Raw genomic sequence first — 19,049 nt, forward strand, 5'->3', positions numbered from 1 at the left:
TACAAAACATTTGTGCAACTTATATTATTTACAAGATCAAAATATGTTAATCACAAATAGGCATCAAACCATTTTTCACTGGATAACTAGACAGGAACATAAGCGTGTGAGAAACCTTTTACTTGCATACTGTTGAATATATAAACTGACACTGGATAAGAAAGTTATTAGGTCAATGCCTCTCGAAATGTAGTGTACTTTCAAACCCCCGGATGATATACACAGGGTTTTGCCAAGTGTGGCTAAGCCCTGAACAGCCTTCTAACTACGGTGTCCTCAAAATATGTAGTCGACAAAACATACTGTCCATATATCCTCCATACTATTTCCCAACACTGCGGAGGGTCCAGACATGCACCCTTGTAAAAAAAGTCCCTGCTTTTTCCTATTTTATTGGACTGCGATTGGTCCCGATGACGACGCTGCCTCTTCCTCTCAGTAGGACCCATGGATACGCCCACATTCATTTGACTAAAATATATTAAAAGGGGGAAAACCAATACAGCAGCCAACAACACACACACAAATGCATTTAATGACAACTAAAAAATGTTTTCAAGCATTAATTTATTCAGCCCTGTGAGGCATTACATTTTCCGCCACATAAAGTTAGTCTTGGCAGGACAGAATACGGCATCACCGAAGAGCTGAGGAGAAGAGAACCTGTGCTCCTTACTGCAGAACACGCACCAACATCCCACAATCCTCAGCAGTCTGCAACAAGGACAGCCTCTGCCCCCTGCAGGCAATCCAGTGTCACTGCAGGGCAACCGTGGGCCCGATTTCACTTCCGACAGGGTTAGGAAGAAAATGCATTGATTTTTCTTTTTTTAAATAGGAAAAAGTATAAAATAATATTTGTTAAATAATACACACAGTACTTATTTACTGGGAACAGTACACAGTGACACAGAAAGTTTTCATCGAAGTGCTGCTGAAATAAAAATCTTCCTTTTGTCAGGAGTTTGCACTACTACAAATCGAACTTTCAATCGCTGAAATACATCAAAAACAAATGATTCAGTCAGATGACTGCCTGGATCAGTCACGCTCTTGCACTGAAAGATTCAGTCAGATGACTGCCTGGATCAGTCGCTCTTACACTGAAAGATTCAGTCAGATGACTGCCTGGATCAGTCACGTGTTTGCACTGAAAGATTCGGTCAGATGACTGCCTGGATCAGTCACACTCTTATGCTAAAAGATTCAGTGAGGTGACTGCCTGAATCTGTCACACTCTTACAATAAAAGATTCAGTCAGATAACTGCCTGGATCAGTCATGCTCTTACACTGACTGTTGAATGATGTCATATCCAGATCCCTTGTATCTTTAAATACACAGCTCAGACACCTTTTAGAATAAAGGCTAAAATCACATTTCATTTGTTTTTGGTGAGGACTCCAGTGGAAATATTTGGTAAATATTTCAAAAATTTCAAAATCTTGCAAATAAATACACAATTTATTATACACTTCACAATACAAACTGAAATGGTACTTATTAACTATACAGGCTACATAACCCTCATTTTTATATAAATCCCAAAAACACATTGAAATAAAAAAAGAAACTACTTTTTTATGTGCTTCTCCATTCGGCCGTTACAGTGTAAAGTCCGCAATATCAATCCAGTTCCCTAAAACATGCACTTAAAAAAAGATACAGCCCTTAGTTTGACACCAATAAAATGGCAATATTGAGTGCAAATAAACACCTCCTCACCTTTACGGTGCAAGGCACACGGCTGTGGGTAACAGAATGAGGTTTGATACAGTACAAGGCTTTAGAAACCTATATGTCGCTTGTGGCCTCTGGGCAGGATACAACCGCAGGTCAATGTGTTAGGCAGCTTCCGGCTTTGGTCACAGATCTGGAAGTGAATGAGGCTTTCAGGGACACCAGGCATTACCTCCTTCTTTGCTGTGCTCGGCCGTTTCATCTTTGGTCAGGTGCCTTATTCATTAGGAGATGGCTAAAGCCCAGAAGGGGATCACAGAGTACCCTAGAAAACTCTTTCTCTTTATAGTGTTGTCCGTGAAGGAAAGGGAGAGGTAGAGAGGGAGGGAGAAAAAGAGCGAGAGAGATAGAGGGGGAAGAGAAGGATGGGTAAAGAGATAGAGAGAGCACAGATAAGGGGAAGTGGGCAGATATGAAGGCTACAGCAGGGCAGACAGGTCTACAGGGGGAAGGGGCTCTCTCCAGAAGGAGAAGTGGCTGAACTCTGGGTAGTCGAAGGAGGAGGTCCTGCCCCTCACGAACAGCGGGAAGACATGGTCCACTAGCTCGCTCAGCCGGGAGTACCTGTCCCAGGCACAGAAGAGAGATGCCTGATGTTAGAGGCACTGTGCAGTCCATAAGTATTTGGGCAGTGACATGATGTATTGTGTTTTGGCTCTGGATTTCAAATAAAACAATGAATACGAGGTTAAAGTGCAGACCATCAGCTTTGATTTCAGGGTATTTACATTCATATTGGGTGAACTGGGTAGGAATTGCAGCCCTTTTATACATAATCTCTCCCTTTTGCGGAGCTGAAAGTAGTTGGACAATTACTGTAATTAAAAATGGCAGTAATTCCTGCATGGATCGCCCAGAGTGGATGTAAAGTCCCTCCAATTAAAGGTGACAGTCTGTACTTTCATTTAGAATCCAATGAACTCGAATACCAAGCCAAATTGACAAGAATTGTCTCACTGTCCTAGTACTTTTGCATTGAACTGTCAAATGATCCTACTCAAAATGTTCAATGATAAAAAAAAAGGTTATTTTAATTTGGTTATTTTCAAGACCTTCCAGGCGTTATATTTGTAAATGTGAGCTTTGGGGATATTTAAGGAGTGTGGAAACCCGGATGACTCACGTGGACTTGTTCCCCTTTGTTTTCTCCTGGATGAGCTCCCCTCTGGGGTTGACGGTGAAGATCCGGGCCTCTATCACGCCCACCTGCTTGTAGGCGTAGGCATCCTGCAGGAGACACACCACAGACGCTTTTAAATCACTCATACATTTCTGAATTGAGGAATTCACAATATTTCTCTCGAGGCCGCCCAAAATGGCCACCATGCCGCTAGAAATCTCACCACTACAAAATGGAGGACACTAAAGAGATTGTGAGGTGCTATATACGTTCATGATTAGGAAATCTAAATCTGAAGGGAAAAAATGGGGGACAATATAAAGTCCCTCGTAAAAGAGATGTAAATCTGAATGGGACCATTTCCTGGTAAAATAAAGGTTAAATAAAAACTAAAGCGGGTAATTACATTGGTCCTGTTTCCGAAGGCAGCGTAGAACGGCTGTCTGTGAGGACTGAAGAGGTCCCGAATGTCGGTGAGACAGGCCACCTTGAACACCTCGGGCTTCTTCTCAATCACCTCCCTGCAGCAAACAAGCCAGCCTTTACAGACGATTCTCCACTGCTCCAGCATGCAAGGATAACCAGGGGAAAGTAACCCCCAGCAACAGGCTTTTTCAGTGTGCTAAACGTGTAAAAAATACTAAAGCCGTCTAGCCACACACAAAGCACTTAAACAGATAAACCAACACAGCATGTCACATACATTGACGACCTAGCATCACAATCGTTCAAACTACCGCCGAGAGCAGTCACACTTGGCCAATAGGCTGATGCATCGCTCATGGGCCCGGCCCGAGTTCAGCCTACACCAGTATGAGCGTTAACAGGCACTGGGCTGAAGTCGCGGTCGTGGTGGGGGGCTGACCTGTGCAGAGCAGAGAAGAGGCTGCTGGGAGCCAGCAGGACGGGGCCTTTAGGCAGAACGGTTCCTCTGTCGTTTACCCACTGCAGGTAGCCCTTGGTGATGTCCGCCATGCCGATCGCCCTCGCCGAGCAGTACAGGAACTTGTAACCATTCCTAAGAGAGCCACGAGTCAGCACACAGCCCATGACAACAGGCAAAGAAATGAACCCTCCCCTCACCAGCACACAACCTCATTCTCCCAAGATGTAAAGCAGTCTGGTGGGCAGACCTACGTTGTTAGCCCCTCTAAAAAAAGGTGCGATGAATACACAAATATGTTTCAACAGTCTTTTATGAGCAGCATTAGCGTAACCTGCATTTAGGCCTTTGGGTGTGTGAGCTCTGGCTGGGGCGGGACTGGTACATACTGGTGTATTTTGTGGTAGAGTCTGGCGATGCCGTGGTGGGTCCAGTCTTTCCCCAGCTGAGGAAGAATGTGGCCCAGGGCGTCTGACCTGCATTGAGCAATGGCAGTGTTAGTCCCTGAGCACACAGTTACACTGCTGCCTTACTGTACTCTTTTAGTCAAAGGAGCAATGCTCCAGTACAGTCCAGTAGAGTCGATGCTCCAGTAAATTCTCTTTCACATTATTTGGCTGCTAGGCAGTTAGAGGCATCTTACAAAACCTACCTTTTAACCCATTAATAAGGCAAATTGCTTGAAATATCTCTTCGGCATTTGGTATTTGAACCTGCAGTGGGCGAGTGGCAAGCGCGACGCTAGGTGAAGAGCGGAACGGAAGGGCGACCGCGCGGCTCACTTGGTGATGGTGCCGTCGATGTCGGAGATGACCACCTTGTCGTCCCAGTTCCACAGGTAGATGGCGGCTTCGCAGCGGCAGGTGCCCTGGTACTGAGTGGTCACGCTGAACACCACCTTGTTGGCCCCCTCACGCAGGTTGAGCTGCTCCTGAGAACACAGCGCAGGCTTTGGGACCAGCTCGCAGGACTGTAGCCCTACCATTCACCTCCTTACGCTAAATCTTTATGTGGAAAGGGGACAATCCACACGAATTTTGCTAAAAGAATATTTGTTCTCTTTTGGTCTTTCTCCCTGCTTCGTACTTGGCCAGAAGACACGTCCAGAATTCTCACACAAAAGCCAACAAATCATATTTTTTCATAAATGAAAAACAAACAAAAAAGTATTTGGCTCTTAAGGTCTGGAACTATGAAGACTTGACTAACAGTAACCCCCCTAAGAGACCACGGATGAACAGACAGTGACAGAAGGGTGCAGGATGTGATGCGTACTATCTGCTCCGTGGTGAGGCGCAGGGACTTGCGGTATATCTGGCTGAAGCACTGCGAGGCGGACAGGGTGTCAGACAAGCTGCCCTCCCGCGCTCTCCCAGAATCCCTGTCCTCGTCGCTGGACGCCTGGCCCGCCTTCTCCCTGAGGAACACACGGGGCAGCGTTTCAGCTCGACCGTCTCTCCACAGCGTGGCTCAGACAACAGACTCAGAGTACAGGAAGTAGCACGCCACTGGCAACGACATGGATGGGTTTTGCGTGAAATATCATGGCTGTTATGTAAAAGGTTTGGTGTGGGCGACAAGTCAATGCTTTTTTCTTTTTTATTGTATTACCCAGTTGTTGCCCAATGTGACACCAAGTTGGAGATTTTTCCTCCTTTGAGATGAATCACTGTTGTACATACACTGACACTCCATGAAAGAAAAGAAAGGTTTTTGACAACTTTGCTCCATTACAAGCTATTACTAAGGATTTAACAGAGCTTGACGTTTAGCTAACATTACATTACCTAGTAGTGACTTCTACAATCCAAGGATGACAATGTTATCAATTGAGAATGTGACTCAAACATAAGCTTTTGTTGAGGAGCATGCCAGCGGAGGTGGATAAAAATTGCTGCAAAACCTGCTAGACTTGTTGCAGTTGTGGCAGGAGTGTGAATGAGGATGGAGAAAGAAGGCTTACTTTAAGGTGGAGGGACCCTGGTCCGGCTCCAGAGGCCCCAACTGTCCCAACTGCTCCACCTGCTGACCAAGTTTAGAACTGGCCTGCTGTAACTGCAGCTGAAAAATCCCAGTACAGAATCAGCATCGTAAAAAAAGGTAGCCAAACAACATTCAAAATATGAATTCACTAAATACAATGCATGGGCATACAGTTGACTATCTAGGCATTCCTAAGATGTAAATTTTTATGAATAATGAGGAACAGAACTTCCCGGTGTGCAAGATTTAAATTCAAAACTGAAAAGAGAACCTGCATAACCTGCTTTAAAATGAAGAGTTGTGATTCAGCCATTTAAAAATGAACAGAAAAGGAGGCTCCACGTACCTGTTTAGTGTCCATGTCTCTCCGTCGCCAGGAGAACCACCAGCGCCCGGACTTCTTGGGCATCCTGTCTTTCACCAGCTGCTCTATGCTACTCTGTAGAGACAGACTCCGGGTTAGTCACCCAACAGTAACTTTCTACAGAACGTTCCAGGACACTAGAAAAAAAACCCGTTTATTTTCTAGACATTCAAGAAAATGGAAAATGGAAAATAACAACTGAAGTCACAAGAAGAATGCAGTTAAAAGAAAGCAAATACACACAATGTATTATTATGCACAAAACAATTCAAACTTAAATGTAAGTTAATTAAACTGGCCTTGTAACCATGTATTTTCAAAAAATCTAAAAGCATATTGAAGTCGCTGTGCAAGTATGTAAGAAAGTGTGAAAAATAAGACTACCTTTGGCAGGTTCTTCTGAAAGGCTTGCATTGACAGGACCATCGGAGCAGCCACAGCCCAGTTATAATAACTGCACAACAGAAAGATTCATTATTGTAGTTCACAGGCAAAGAGGAGGTGTGTGAAAATCCACAGGATATGAGCTCCTTTTCCCAGGATATTTTATTAAAAGATTTAATTATTATTCAGCGGGTCAAGAAGGAGCCAAAGGTTAAAAACCCTTAGCAGTAAACGGCAAGCCCAGATGGTCTGAAGGGCCGGTTCTCAGAATTACGCATCCGCACTAACACACGGTTTTTCTCATTTCAATTGCCAGGTCAATTTGATAATGAAGTGTATCAAACAGTGAATAGAATTTAAACTAAACAATCATGTTGATCATCAGACTAACACTGATCTTTCCTACAGTAACTGGTAATTGCTCAAAACATGATCACTCAATGTGCACACACAAAACACCTACTTTGAATTAATGCAGATGACAAGATTGGGGTCCTCAATAATGCCAGGGTTCTTGACAAGATCTTGAAAACCGACGAGGTGCTCATTGAATTTCTCTATAAGGAGAGAGAGAGATAATTGAATCACTAATATAAACACCAGTACAAGCATAGTTACTATTATTTGTTTGTAGTTATTTTAGCAATACAGTACAATGTTTAGTCATGCCTTTCCAACAAACTAAACATGCATCCGGTCCTGAGAGAAAAGCAGCAGCATTTTAACCTCCTAAGACCTGGCGTACACATGCGTGGACTCCACATTTTGGGCTGTACAACCATAATACTTAATTCTTAAGACCGAGAGTCCACATATGTGGACATCATTTTTCTCAAAAACTACATCATGTCAAAAGATGATGCTTAGTTTTTATACTTATCAGGTCCCAATAAGCCCAAATAGCAAAGAGAAATTAAAAATGCATACCAAAAAAGAGTGCGGGTCTTAGGAGGTTAAAATGAACACATGAAAAAAATAACCTTTGTTGATGTGGCTGGTGTCCACCACCCTGCCGCAGAGGGACATGGTGACGTCCAGCTGGTCCCCGGTGGAGTCGGAGAGGTACTCCGTGCCGCTGTCCATCGCCCCGCTGCCCACAGACTGGGGGGACTGGTTCCCCGAGTGGGAGCCTGGCTCCGCCCCCGCCCGAGACCCCGCCTCCGCCTCGCTGCGGACAGGAAACAGGAAGTCACCGTGTTTATCGTTTCAGACGCCTGGTATCGCGAGTGGGTTTGTCTCAATGCAGAATGGACGCCGGTGTTAACGCTGGGGTCGTATTCATCCCTGCTACACGCCTCTCGCAGCAGGGTAGAGTGCAGGAAGAGGAAGTGAGACGCTTACCTTTTGGGGAAATAGAGGGCAGCCACTTCTGGGTCCAGGTTAGACAAGTCGTCCAGGTATATGTCTGAGGGCCCCAGGTGCTGGCTTCGTTTCCCTGCGCAAAAGAGCAACACAACACCGCAACAACAGACGATCATTTTACCACAGATAGTGTCGTACCAAAATAATCTGTAATAAATCTGTCAGTGAGATTTGACATCAAATTTGATTCAAGTACATTTTAACTTAGTTAAGTATTTATGGCACCGATAGTTCATTCACAATGTCAGACAATACCATTTTTTTTTTTTTAAATAACAAAAAAAACAGATGAATGTTCATCCTTGTTTTCTCTAACCACAGGAAGCCCTTGTTACAATGGACAGTAGCCAGTTTTGTCCTGGGTCATACCTCTATTTGATAAAATGTATACATTTTCTGCATATCAGCATATCAGAACTTTCACGTCTTTGCTCTGGGATTGTTTCTATCGGTTCCCTACACAGTGTTCAGCCGTGTCCCCGCTCACCTCTCTTTTTGTCCTGTGTGTCTTTGGCTGCCGTCTCGGCTGAGCCAGCCTGGCTCTCCGGCTGCAACTCGTTCTCCCCGACATGGGCGGCATCCGTCACCTTGGTGACCAGGCCCTGGTCGCTCAGGGGGGAAGGAGCCACCTCTTCAGAGGAGCCCTGCTCTCCCTCCTCCTCCCCAACCCCCAGGCAGACAACCACCTCACTGTCCCTGTGCCCCTGTCCGGAGCTCTGCGCCTCCCAGTCTGCGGCTCCCTGAAGGGCCTCCCCATCCACAGCACGGTCAGCGGGACAGGAAACCTGCCTCTGCTCCAAGGACAGGGGGTCCGTTTCCGGGAGGAGAGAGGGCTTTGCCTCGGGCTCTGCGGGCGGGGACTCCGAGGGGTTCTGTGCTAGGAGGGGAGAGGGCTGCAGGGTTGAGTCTGGGGTGGAGTGGGAAGGTCCCAGGGTTGAGTCTGGTGTGGAGTGGGAGGGTCCCAGGGTTGAGTCTGGTGTGGAGTAGGAGGCTCCTGGGGGCGGGTTTGGGTTATTGTAGGAGGCTCCTGGGGGCAGGTTTGGGGTGGAGTAGCAGGTTCCTGGGGGCTCCTCAGTGGGCGGGCTATCCCTGTGGGAGGTGCCGGGGCGGGGCTCAGGCCTGATGACGGTCACTCTTCCCGCTGGACTCCCGCTCTCCTGCTGGAGCTCTGGGTCCATGTCGAAGGAGTCCTGCCGCTGGATGGTGCGGAAGTGCGTGCTCTGGGAGCAGGACAGGGCCAAGGGCAGGGGGGAGGTTCTCTGCACCTCCACCTGTGTCCTCTCACTCCTGCCATACACCTGTCAGAGACACACACACCACATCTCAGAAACCAGCAGCACACCACATCTCAGAAACCATCAGGAGACCACACCTGAGAAACCACCAGGAGACCACACCTGAGAAACCACTAGGAGACCACACCTGAGAAACCACTAGGAGACCACACCTGAGAAACCACCAGGAGACCACACCTGAGAAACCACCAGGAGACCACAGCTGAGAAACCACTAGGAGACCACACCTGAGAAACCACTAGGAGACAACACCTGAGAACCCATCAGGACACCACACCTGAGAAACCATCAGGAGACCACACTGAGCATCCATCAAGGGACCACACCTGAGAAACCATCAGGACAGGGGGTACATTAAAGTCATTCTGGGCCAACAATCCACCACATCGCCTACTTCCGACTTTCCACCAGTGACATCTGTTATTGAGATCGGTTATTGAGATTTGTTATTGGGCAGGGTATTGTGGAGTGCAACAAATGTATTTGGACATGAAGACCCCCAGGGAGCACGGTGGCCCTCCTCACCTTTGGGAAGCCGCCCCATTGCCACAGTATCTCAGGCTCTGATGTCTCCTGGGGCTTGACCAGCAGCTCCGAGTCACTCTTGGGAGAAGGTGGCCGGTTGCAGTACACACTGGGGAGAGGACACACAGGAAATTGGGTCATAACAGAAGCAAACTGTCTACAGCAACAATGGCTCTCTAGTTCTGTAGTGTTATCTACCTTTATCCCCCTTTCAAGTTTACCCGTAGGTTTTGAATTGTATTGTGTGAATTCATACTTTACGAGGTGAACTGGTAAATCAGTCAAAGCAAAGATGATAGATACTCAGATCTTTACATTGATCAGATTTACAGTGACCACTGCCAGACGGCATGAATGGAAAACAATTTTGACGCTTAATAACATGATTTTTAAATGACCATTTCATTAAAGCTGCTTCTAGATTATTTTGTCCACAAACTAGTAGCTAAAGTCTGAAATGTAAGTGAATTTTAAAGATGGAATGAACACTTAAAACAACCAGGACTCTGGGGGAAGCTCACCTCTCAGAGGAGCACACCTCCCCGTCAGAGTGGGCGCGCACGGTCCTGGCTGGAGCGCTCACCACCTCCTCGTATGGCTCCTCAGAAATGGAGTAGTACACAGACTTGATGCTGGGACAGGAAAGGGCAAGGCCACATGAACAATGACTCATTGAGCAACAAGGTATCATTGCACAAGCTCAGCCTATTGATGGGTACAATTTACAGATGCAGGGTGAGGCTTTGCTGCACAAAACGGTTACATTTCAAATATCTACATAAAGCTCATGGCCTGAGTGAAACATAAAACAGAGATTGGGCCTGAAAAAAGGAGAAAAGCAAACAACTATTCTAGAGATTATTCAAAGTCAACAGATGTATTTAGTTGAATAGTTGCGCATGAATAAGCATTTGATAGCTAGTCTCATAATTCGGAATGCAATTCTCATACTTTGAATTCGTAACGTAAGCGCGCTGTCGTGAAGCTACATTTCGTGCTGTGCCAGAGGTTTCCATGGTAAACGGACTGGTGGTTTTGCGGGGAGGCTCAGAGTCAGACCTGGCTAAACTGGGGGTCAGGGGCTCCTCGCGCATCTCGGTTTCCGTGGCGTCCCTGTCGTCCGAGGACGAGCCGCCGTCCTCGCGCAGGTGAGGGTCTGAGCGGATGCGTTTGCGCCGGCGCTTCTTCCTGCGGGACTGCGTGCTGGGCGGAGACTCGGACGTCTCGCGGCTCTCTGCACCCTCCATGGAGATGGGGGAGGTGCACAGGTGCGCCGGGACCCTTTCCTGCCCAGAGAGGAAGTGGAGAGCCGTTTACGTCAGGGAGGACCATAGCGACCGCAACACAACCGCGGTAATGCGAGCCCGCTTAACGCTACCTCCAGATGTTCATTCTCCTCCACAAAGAAGGCCTCGCCATTATCCCCCAGCTTCATGTGCAGTTCCACAGGCTCCCCATTGATCTCAATGTCCACCTGTAACACAGAGCCAGTCATTACACCTGTAACACAGAGCCAGTCATTACACCTGTAACACAGAGCCAGTCAGTCCACATGTAACACAGAGCCAGTCAATACACCTGTACCACACAGCCAGTCAGTCCACATGTAACACAGAGCCAGTCAGTGTACCTGTAACATACAGCGAGTAGGTACACCTGTAACACAGAGCCAGTCAGTCCACCTGTAACACAGAGCCAGTCAGTCCACCTGTAACACAGAGCCAGTCAGTCCACCTGTAACACAAAGCCAGTCAGTCCACCTGTAACACACAGTCAGTCAGTCAGTGCACCTGTAACACAGAGTCAGTCGGTGCACCTGTAACACAGAGTCAGTCGGTGCACCTGTAACACAGAGCGAGTAGGTACACCTGTAACACAGAGCGAGTAGGTACACCTGTAACACACAGCCAGTCAGTCGGTGCACCTGTAACACAGAGCCAGTCAGTCCACCTGTAACACACAGTCAGTCAGTCAGTGCACCTGTAACACAGAGTCAGTCGGTGCACCTGTAACACAGAGTCAGTCGGTGCACCTGTAACACAGAGTGAGTAGGTACACCTGTAACACAGAGCGAGTAGGTACACCTGTAACACACAGCCAGTCAGTCGGTGCACCTGTAACACAGAGCGAGTCAGTCCACCTGTAACACACAGTCAGTCAGTCAGTCGGTGCACCTGTAACACAGAGCGAGTAGGTACACCTGTAACACACAGCCAGTCAGTCGGTGCACCTGTAACACAGAGCGAGTAGGTGCACCTGTAACACACAGCCAGTCAGTCAGTGCACCTGTAACACACAGCCAGTCAGTGGGTAACTGCACTCGTCTCTGAGCGGAACAGGGCAGCAGACGCGGGCTCAGCACTCACCACCTTCTCCTTGGAGCGCAGCACGCCCAGCTTGCCGAAGCGCACATGGAAGGGCGAGCACTGCAGCGAGCCGTCGGGCTGACGCACCACGATCACATCAATGCCCCCGGACAGCGTGGCCGGGTTCAGCCCCCGGTACAGCTCCTTCACCGTCACAAGCACCGTCTCCGCAAGCTGGCCCACGTAGTTCATGGTCTGGGACTGAGGAGAGGGGGAACCAGCAGGGGGGAAATGAAGAGGGAGAGAAGAGACGGAGGAGAAGGGAGAGTTAAGGAAGAGGGGGGATAAAGGGACAGGCATGGCGGATGAGAGGAGCGGAGGAGAGCCAGCGTGGAGTGCTCGGTACAGAGCCAGGATTCCGCTGAGCCAACAGAGCTATGGCAAGCAGTAGGACAGGACAGGCGGGGTTTACCCCAACATATAACTGAGCACACAAACCCTCTCAACCAACACCAAAAAACAATATCTCCCACACTGAAGTATCAACAACAGCATAAGGTCCTGGGTGCAAGTTCCAGGTAAATACCATAAATTAAATGAAGAATGTCCCAAAAGGCCTACTAATTTATGAAGAGTGGAATTGGCAACAGCAGGGAGTTGGCAGCCTAAATCGGGCCTGTGTTACAGCCAGGACATCCCTATTTATAAGGGTGTGACATCACTGAGAACCAACATACAGGAACACAAACTATTCACAAGAAAACTAGATGGGGAGTGACAGAGTGCATGTTTCCAATTTAACCGAGTGTCTTATAGATCTATTTGCCCAGACTGTCTGTATGCAGTTTCCAAAGGAAAGTTGATTATTAACAACTAGGTAATGATGAATATGTGAAGCCAAAGACAAACATGTTTACACAGGACTGAAGGCCAAGCCACTGCCCCTTGCCAAAAGAAACCGTGACACATACATACAAAATCATTATTCAGAGAAACGGCAGAAACTTCAGCTCAGACCGACCAATTCCCACTGCGCTCTCTCACAGCTCACCCTATCCTATGGCAAAGCGCACCACAGCCATAACGCAAGTCCTCAAAACGAAAAACAATGACAGCGCAAGGCGGCAAGTGAAAAATCAGCCGTGACGTATGGAGGGAACCCGGCAGCCATCCAAACGATTTTCAGCAGTGAGGAACTCCCCAGTCGTTCTCCGGATGAGAAGTTTACTCCCGCCACCGCTATACAGGTCATCCGCCTCACACGGAAGATATTACAACTCACACAACTCAACAAGACAGGCGAGAAGAGAACTACCCGGAATAAAAGAGCAGTGACGATATGAAGGCGGTAATGTAATGTACGTACGCCCTGGCCTCGTCGGAGGACGTCCTCACGCGCACTCTGGCTGCGATTACGGTGTGGAATGACGAAGGACCGAAGGAGCGCAGCGCACCTTCAGAGCCACGCGCAGTAATGAGCCCCCGGCACTCGCCCAGAGGTTAAGGTCTGGCGCTTATCTCCCGTTTACGCGGACTCGCACGAGAGCCGACGACGTCATATCAAACAGAAGCCCGTGACCCGTACGCCGTGACCCTGCGATGCGTGGTAGACAGGAAACGCTCGCTCGCAAACAGAAACGTTTCAGCAGAGGAAGAAGGAAATGAGGCAAAGTCCCAGTGGCGCGATGGAGGATTAGCCAACTGTGACTGAGGCAACAGAGCTGAATGTGACGCAGGCCGATAGCGTGGCCACTGTGCTCACCTGACCTGCATGTCATTATCATTCCACTCCATTTCAGCAACAACTGCAAAGATGAGTAATTGGACCAAATAAATATATAAATATATGTGTTTTCATGATGAAGCAGTATATAGGGCAAATGTTACTGCTCTTCTATAGGGACCTCCAAAATAAAAATGACAAATATATAGCGGTCCCCCGGTAGAAAACCCATGCATTCAGATTCCAAGGGATACAGAGCCTGAGTTTCGGCTCCCTTAAGAGCAGGTGTAAATGCTTTCCAAGTGCCCTAAAGACAACACACACAGCTCTGGGGAATAGGTGAATGTGATAGGCTATTTATGGGTCTGGCCTCATGAGGAATGTGACTGTGGGTTCTGGGTCTTGTGCTGCGAGTCATACTGCTCTAACCCTGCACAAGCCTTGCTACAGAACAGCCAGGTATTTAAAATCAATTCAGCCCCCGCCGATCAGCAGGAACGACAGAGCCCAAAAACAGAGCCCCAAAAAGAGGGCTCATTCACCAGGTGGCCTAAACCGCAGCAAACCATTCTCAAATGTCCAAACAATTTTAGGCCACTCTGGATTGCTCGGGAGGTCACTTGCGTGCCAGTGCCTGTGCTGCCTGTGGCCAGTATCGCATGATAGCATTGTATCCAATAAGGGGTCGATACATCACGATGACAGCAAAACCGGAAATAGGGTGTCGCAAGAATGGCAAGGGCACGGTTTGCGGGATCTGAGAACCATGCCCAGCGGTTAAGTAGGCACACACCTGGACTACGTTTCCAATTACTCCAGGATGTTAAATGTGTGCTGTTTTCAGCAGTAGGTGTCACTGACTGGGGAACCACAGTTCCGGAGGGTGCGGTGTAAAAGAGAACCGTGTTCTACGAGCTGCAAGCGAAGCTGAAAAGCCTGCGTTAAGGTTTTGGTTTTCTTTGCCTTTATTATTTTACTGAATTATTTTTACCCCGATCCCATGAGACATTTTGTTTGTTCACAAGCTACGTGCTCTCTCACTTCCTCTCTCCTTCCCGGCCCTGTGAAAATATAATAAAACACGTGTGCAGGCCGGATTTTCCATATCTCTCTGCGACCAGCTCGTCTATCCTCCCAGGGGTGCGCCACAGCGTGTGACAGCAAGATTCCCCAGTTACAAAATGGCATCCCCACAATCGGCTTTGCGTCAGCCATTATGTGAGGGATTCAGTGGAGATGGCAGTGTTGGAGACCCCTGTTAGCTCTCCATAGCGTGTGAGTACGCTTGTAAGTGTTTGTGAATTGTACACTCCAAATCTGGGTGGGACTGGAGATGCCATTTTTGTTTTTGTAGGTTTAAAAAAAATTTTTTTTTATTAAGAGGCAAAGCAGGCAGTGACCCAAATTCAAAACTCATGCAAATGCGCACATCCTAAAATCTGCACCAGCGCCAGGCAGGAGGCGGATCACGGGCCAACACGCAGTGATTGTTAGCAGTGAACCGCACACGGGGTATTTACCTCCCTACTCCTTCAGCATGCCTCATCTGCCTGCAGCTCTCACCACGGTGCACAGGATGAGGAACACAGCAGAGAAAGTCCCCAACGTTTCAACATCAATAAAACATGACACGTCTGAACATGCAAGTCAGGCGACGCCGCCGTAGAACACACAGGCCAGCGAATTGAGGGCGCTCCGGAAATATGTGCGCCGACTGCCAAATCCTGAACACACTGAGGATCATTTCTGTTACCTTACCAGTGTACAGTACGAGAGGACAGAATTAGTGCCGATCGTAGAGGAGATGTGCATCTCTGGCTAGAACTACCAGCTTGTGGGTGCCTGGTGAATCCAATAGAAGCAGTAATGTGGCAGTAACTCAAGGACCCGTAGTTGACTAAACCCTACCCCAAGATGAAACAACTGCAGCTCAAGTGAAATGTGCCCCCTCAGCTGCTGAACTTGAGATGTCTAACCTATAGGGCTGGAGCTTCCAGTGAGCACTTTTATTGATGGAGTCCTTCCTTCTCATACTAGCTCACAGCCCACTGGCGTGCATGCTGTTAAGAGGCTCTGGGTTCACAGAGTTCACAGGGAGATACGAGACGGTTATGCTTCACGGAAAGCCGAACCGTACATCGAATGCAAAGACTTCAATAACTCCCTGTTCAGATATCAGATCTGTTTACTTGTCCTCATACGTCTTTCATCAATATAAAACTATGCAATATATGAAGACTGCGCACTGTTTCACTTTCTTCATGAGCTGAACGGATAACTTTGACTTGTTCCTCAGGTCTGCAGTTAACAGTCCCCGAGGCAGAATGAATGCCACAGAAGGTAGTCCTAGGACAAGGATTCATCGACACTCAACAGCTGACGCCCACAAATAAAACTGCTGCAGCTGTATTTAAGGGAAGTTTCTATAAGGCCCCAGCAACGGAACAGAAAGCCAAAGAAAGTAAAGCGAATTAACGACAGAAACACGTATCACCCATACCGTCCACAACACACAGGTTAAATCGCTGTGGAAGGAGCACTGGAGCACTGCTTACCCAAAGGGAAGGGTGGAGGTGAACCTTCCCCATGAAGCTCTGACCCCTGGACCCCCCGGCCGCCATCAGACATCAAAACTCCCATCAAAGCTCCCGAAAGGAGCCGGCCCTGGGGCTGTCCTCAGGCCTCTGCGGCGCTCCCCACACCGCTGCCCTGCTGTCACCGTGCTGGTCCTCCCAGAGGGGGTCGTGCCCCAGCGCCTGTCTGGTATCACTTCTTTTAGGGGAGCCCTCAAGCCTGGCCCATCTCACATCAGATTCTCACACAACGCCGCTTTACCGGCCCACAAGTCCGTCCCCTGCTCAGTAACACCGGGGCCGCCGTGCGTGAGAGTCCCAGTGTATTCACAGTGAGTCCCTTTTGATTTAATTCACACACACACACACACACACACACACACACACACACACACACAGCCCAACACATTCCCGCTTCCTCTCACGCTGCACATGACAGCCCTGCAGCAGTTGCAAGCCAGCAGTTTCTGAATTGACAGACAGCTCTTTTCATGTCAAAGACCTCAAATGGACCGTGCGACCTAACACGGCCACTGGGTGCTTCCCTTCCGCTGCGGAAATACACCGGGCAGGACTGAATGAGAAGCCCAGTCTTCATGAAAGGACATTTTAGCAGTAATGCTAATGTCCCTCTGTCAGCCGAGAGGTGAGCCACTGCCCGACTTATGCAGAGGGAAAGGTTGCATTGCACACAGGAAACAGTGAATATTGTAGTGCGGACTTTTTCTGGAAGTGTGATCGATTGGCCACTAAAAGGCCACTGGAAAGGTCCCGGGCTTGGGCACTGCCGATTGTTCGCTCTTTGCTTAGTCAGGTGTTTTTGTTTGTGGGATATTTCTTTTTTTCAGATACATGATTTGGAAAAAGCATCTGCAGCCAACAGCTGTTTTTTGGAGACCAGTGACAAAGCCCCAAATCCACAGTGAGTCAAAGGTTGGGAGATATAATGCACAGACGGTAAGAGAGAGGACAACGAGGAGGAAGATCAGGTCATGGAAGCCAGGAAGATTTTCAGAAAGTGAGAAAGCCTGAAAAAGCTTCCAGTAAGAGGAATTATTTTCACAAATGCTTGCCTAAATACATCTTTAGGGGGGAAATGTGACCTGACATGTCACCAAAGGTGAATCCTGGTGACTTGGCTGAGACCAAACACCTTCACGCACGATTAAACGGGTGTGTTTGGTTTTTTTATTTTCCGCCAATGATGTGCCCTATTTCCATTAGGGTGGTGACGACCGCACATTCCATTCATCCATTTTCGGGAAAACAACCATTTTGCACAATGTATCTTTTACAGAGGGGTAAGTGCTGGGACGTGTTCCTCTTGTATTGATCTAACGATCATGACTCAGATATCCAAGACGTCATAAACACCAGGGCATAGACAGATGTATCCCACAAGTAATTCCAAGGACCACTGACTGCAGCTTCAGTAAATATATAAGCCAACTGAAGGAGATTGCCTTCACTTCCCTTCTTCGGCTTATTTAAGACCATTATTTAAGACAATGTCTCTACAAAAATGGATAGGAAAAAGTATGTTGCCACCTTAGATAGAAATAATTTTCAAAATTGTTGTTTCCCTTCTTATTATCGTTTAGCCAAACAAGATTTAAAAACACACAACTTGAGAATAGCACTACTAGCTAACTAGCTCGCTATCTGCCGTTGCCATCGAACAATAAACCGACAATTAACGTTAGGCTGTCTGACGAACATTTTTTCGTATAACGTCATCAAGGCTAGGTCTAACTTTCATAATATTCAATTTGTCTAACCTTGCCGTGCAAGTCAACATTATGTTCTCCGTCGTTGACGAGATGACAACACGCTAGAAAGTTGAACAGCAGATGGGTAATGTTAACGGTAGATGCTAAGCAAACTGGCAACAACCAACGTGGCATCTTTAGCAGCATTGGGCAAATATGACAAAGTAAAGTTCCATAACAAGCAAGCACAAGTAAACTGGCACACATAAATTAAAAGACATAAGTTATAGCTAGAGCTATCACGGCTTGCTACAACTACGGTAGCAAGTTACACTTTAGGACTGAAAATATTGACTGAACTAGTGGAACAATGACTGGACATCACTGCTAGCTAGTTAGCTTGCTTGCCAGCGAGCAAAATACTTGCTGACAACGAACCGCACTAAGTTAGCTACCCTAACGTTAGCTAGTTATAAAAGTCAACGTAGCTCAGACTAGCTAGCTATGGTGTAAACGACTAGGATGAATCAATCTTCAAGGCATCAAGCTAGCAAGGAAGCTGCGTAGCTGACGTAAGCTAACTAGCTAGTTTTATAAACAGGCTAACATGAACACACCCTTATGTTTATGGTTTCAGCCTCCCCAGAACAATTTGAGAAAACGTACCAGTTAATATGGCAATAAATACTGCAATATACTGACCCTACTATCTAAAAATTTTATTTTTTCAACTTCGCAATAATTTACCTTCTCGCCTGCTTTCTCCGTCCCCAGAGCATTATTGTGAAGCGCCTCAGTGATGCGCCCACTTTCGACGCATGTGCAAACTGCCTCTTGGTTTTTCCTATTTGGATTAAGAAGTTCCGGTTACTATGATATAATTAAAGAACAGATCCTTCTAAATATGATGAAAGAAGTGCTTGTCTTTGAGAAAGTACTTGTACAATATCTTGGACTACCCGTCAGTCACTGCAATCATCACCCCTTCACTGATTTCTATCAGACTCTAATCCGCTAAACGCAGGTCTGCAAAATCTACACGGAAATGCCATTTAAAAACATGTAAGATCATGATTGTGTTAA

General features: G+C 47.5%; 1 protein-coding gene across 3 annotated transcripts; it reads right to left on the minus strand.

Annotated features, from left to right (window-relative positions):
• Positions 1-550: 550 nt before the first annotated feature.
• Positions 551-18,798, minus strand: LOC133110563 (phosphatidate phosphatase LPIN2-like). 3 transcript variants are annotated; one of them, XM_061220767.1, is made up of 20 exons: positions 18,714-18,798; positions 12,022-12,222; positions 11,034-11,129; positions 10,715-10,941; positions 10,177-10,287; positions 9,656-9,764; positions 8,323-9,133; positions 7,815-7,908; positions 7,454-7,641; positions 6,937-7,030; positions 6,474-6,543; positions 6,072-6,164; positions 5,706-5,803; positions 5,018-5,159; positions 4,525-4,673; positions 4,132-4,218; positions 3,725-3,877; positions 3,266-3,380; positions 2,863-2,966; positions 551-2,303 (listed from the first exon to the last, which is right to left on the minus strand). In XM_061220767.1, the coding sequence occupies exons 2-20, from the start codon at positions 12,211-12,213 to the stop codon at positions 2,159-2,161; spliced, it is 3,078 nt and encodes a 1,025-aa protein (XP_061076751.1). In that variant the 5' UTR covers positions 12,214-12,222; positions 18,714-18,798; the 3' UTR covers positions 551-2,158. The 3 variants fall into 3 exon arrangements, with proteins under 3 accessions (XP_061076751.1, XP_061076750.1, XP_061076752.1); XM_061220766.1 differs by lacking the exon at positions 18,714-18,798 and adding an exon at positions 16,240-16,353; XM_061220768.1 differs by lacking the exon at positions 18,714-18,798 and adding an exon at positions 13,328-13,717.
• Between the last annotated feature and the right edge of the window lie 251 nt (positions 18,799-19,049).

This window comes from Conger conger, chromosome 14 (assembly GCF_963514075.1).
Source record: "Conger conger chromosome 14, fConCon1.1, whole genome shotgun sequence".
NCBI lineage: Eukaryota > Metazoa > Chordata > Actinopteri > Anguilliformes > Congridae > Conger > Conger conger.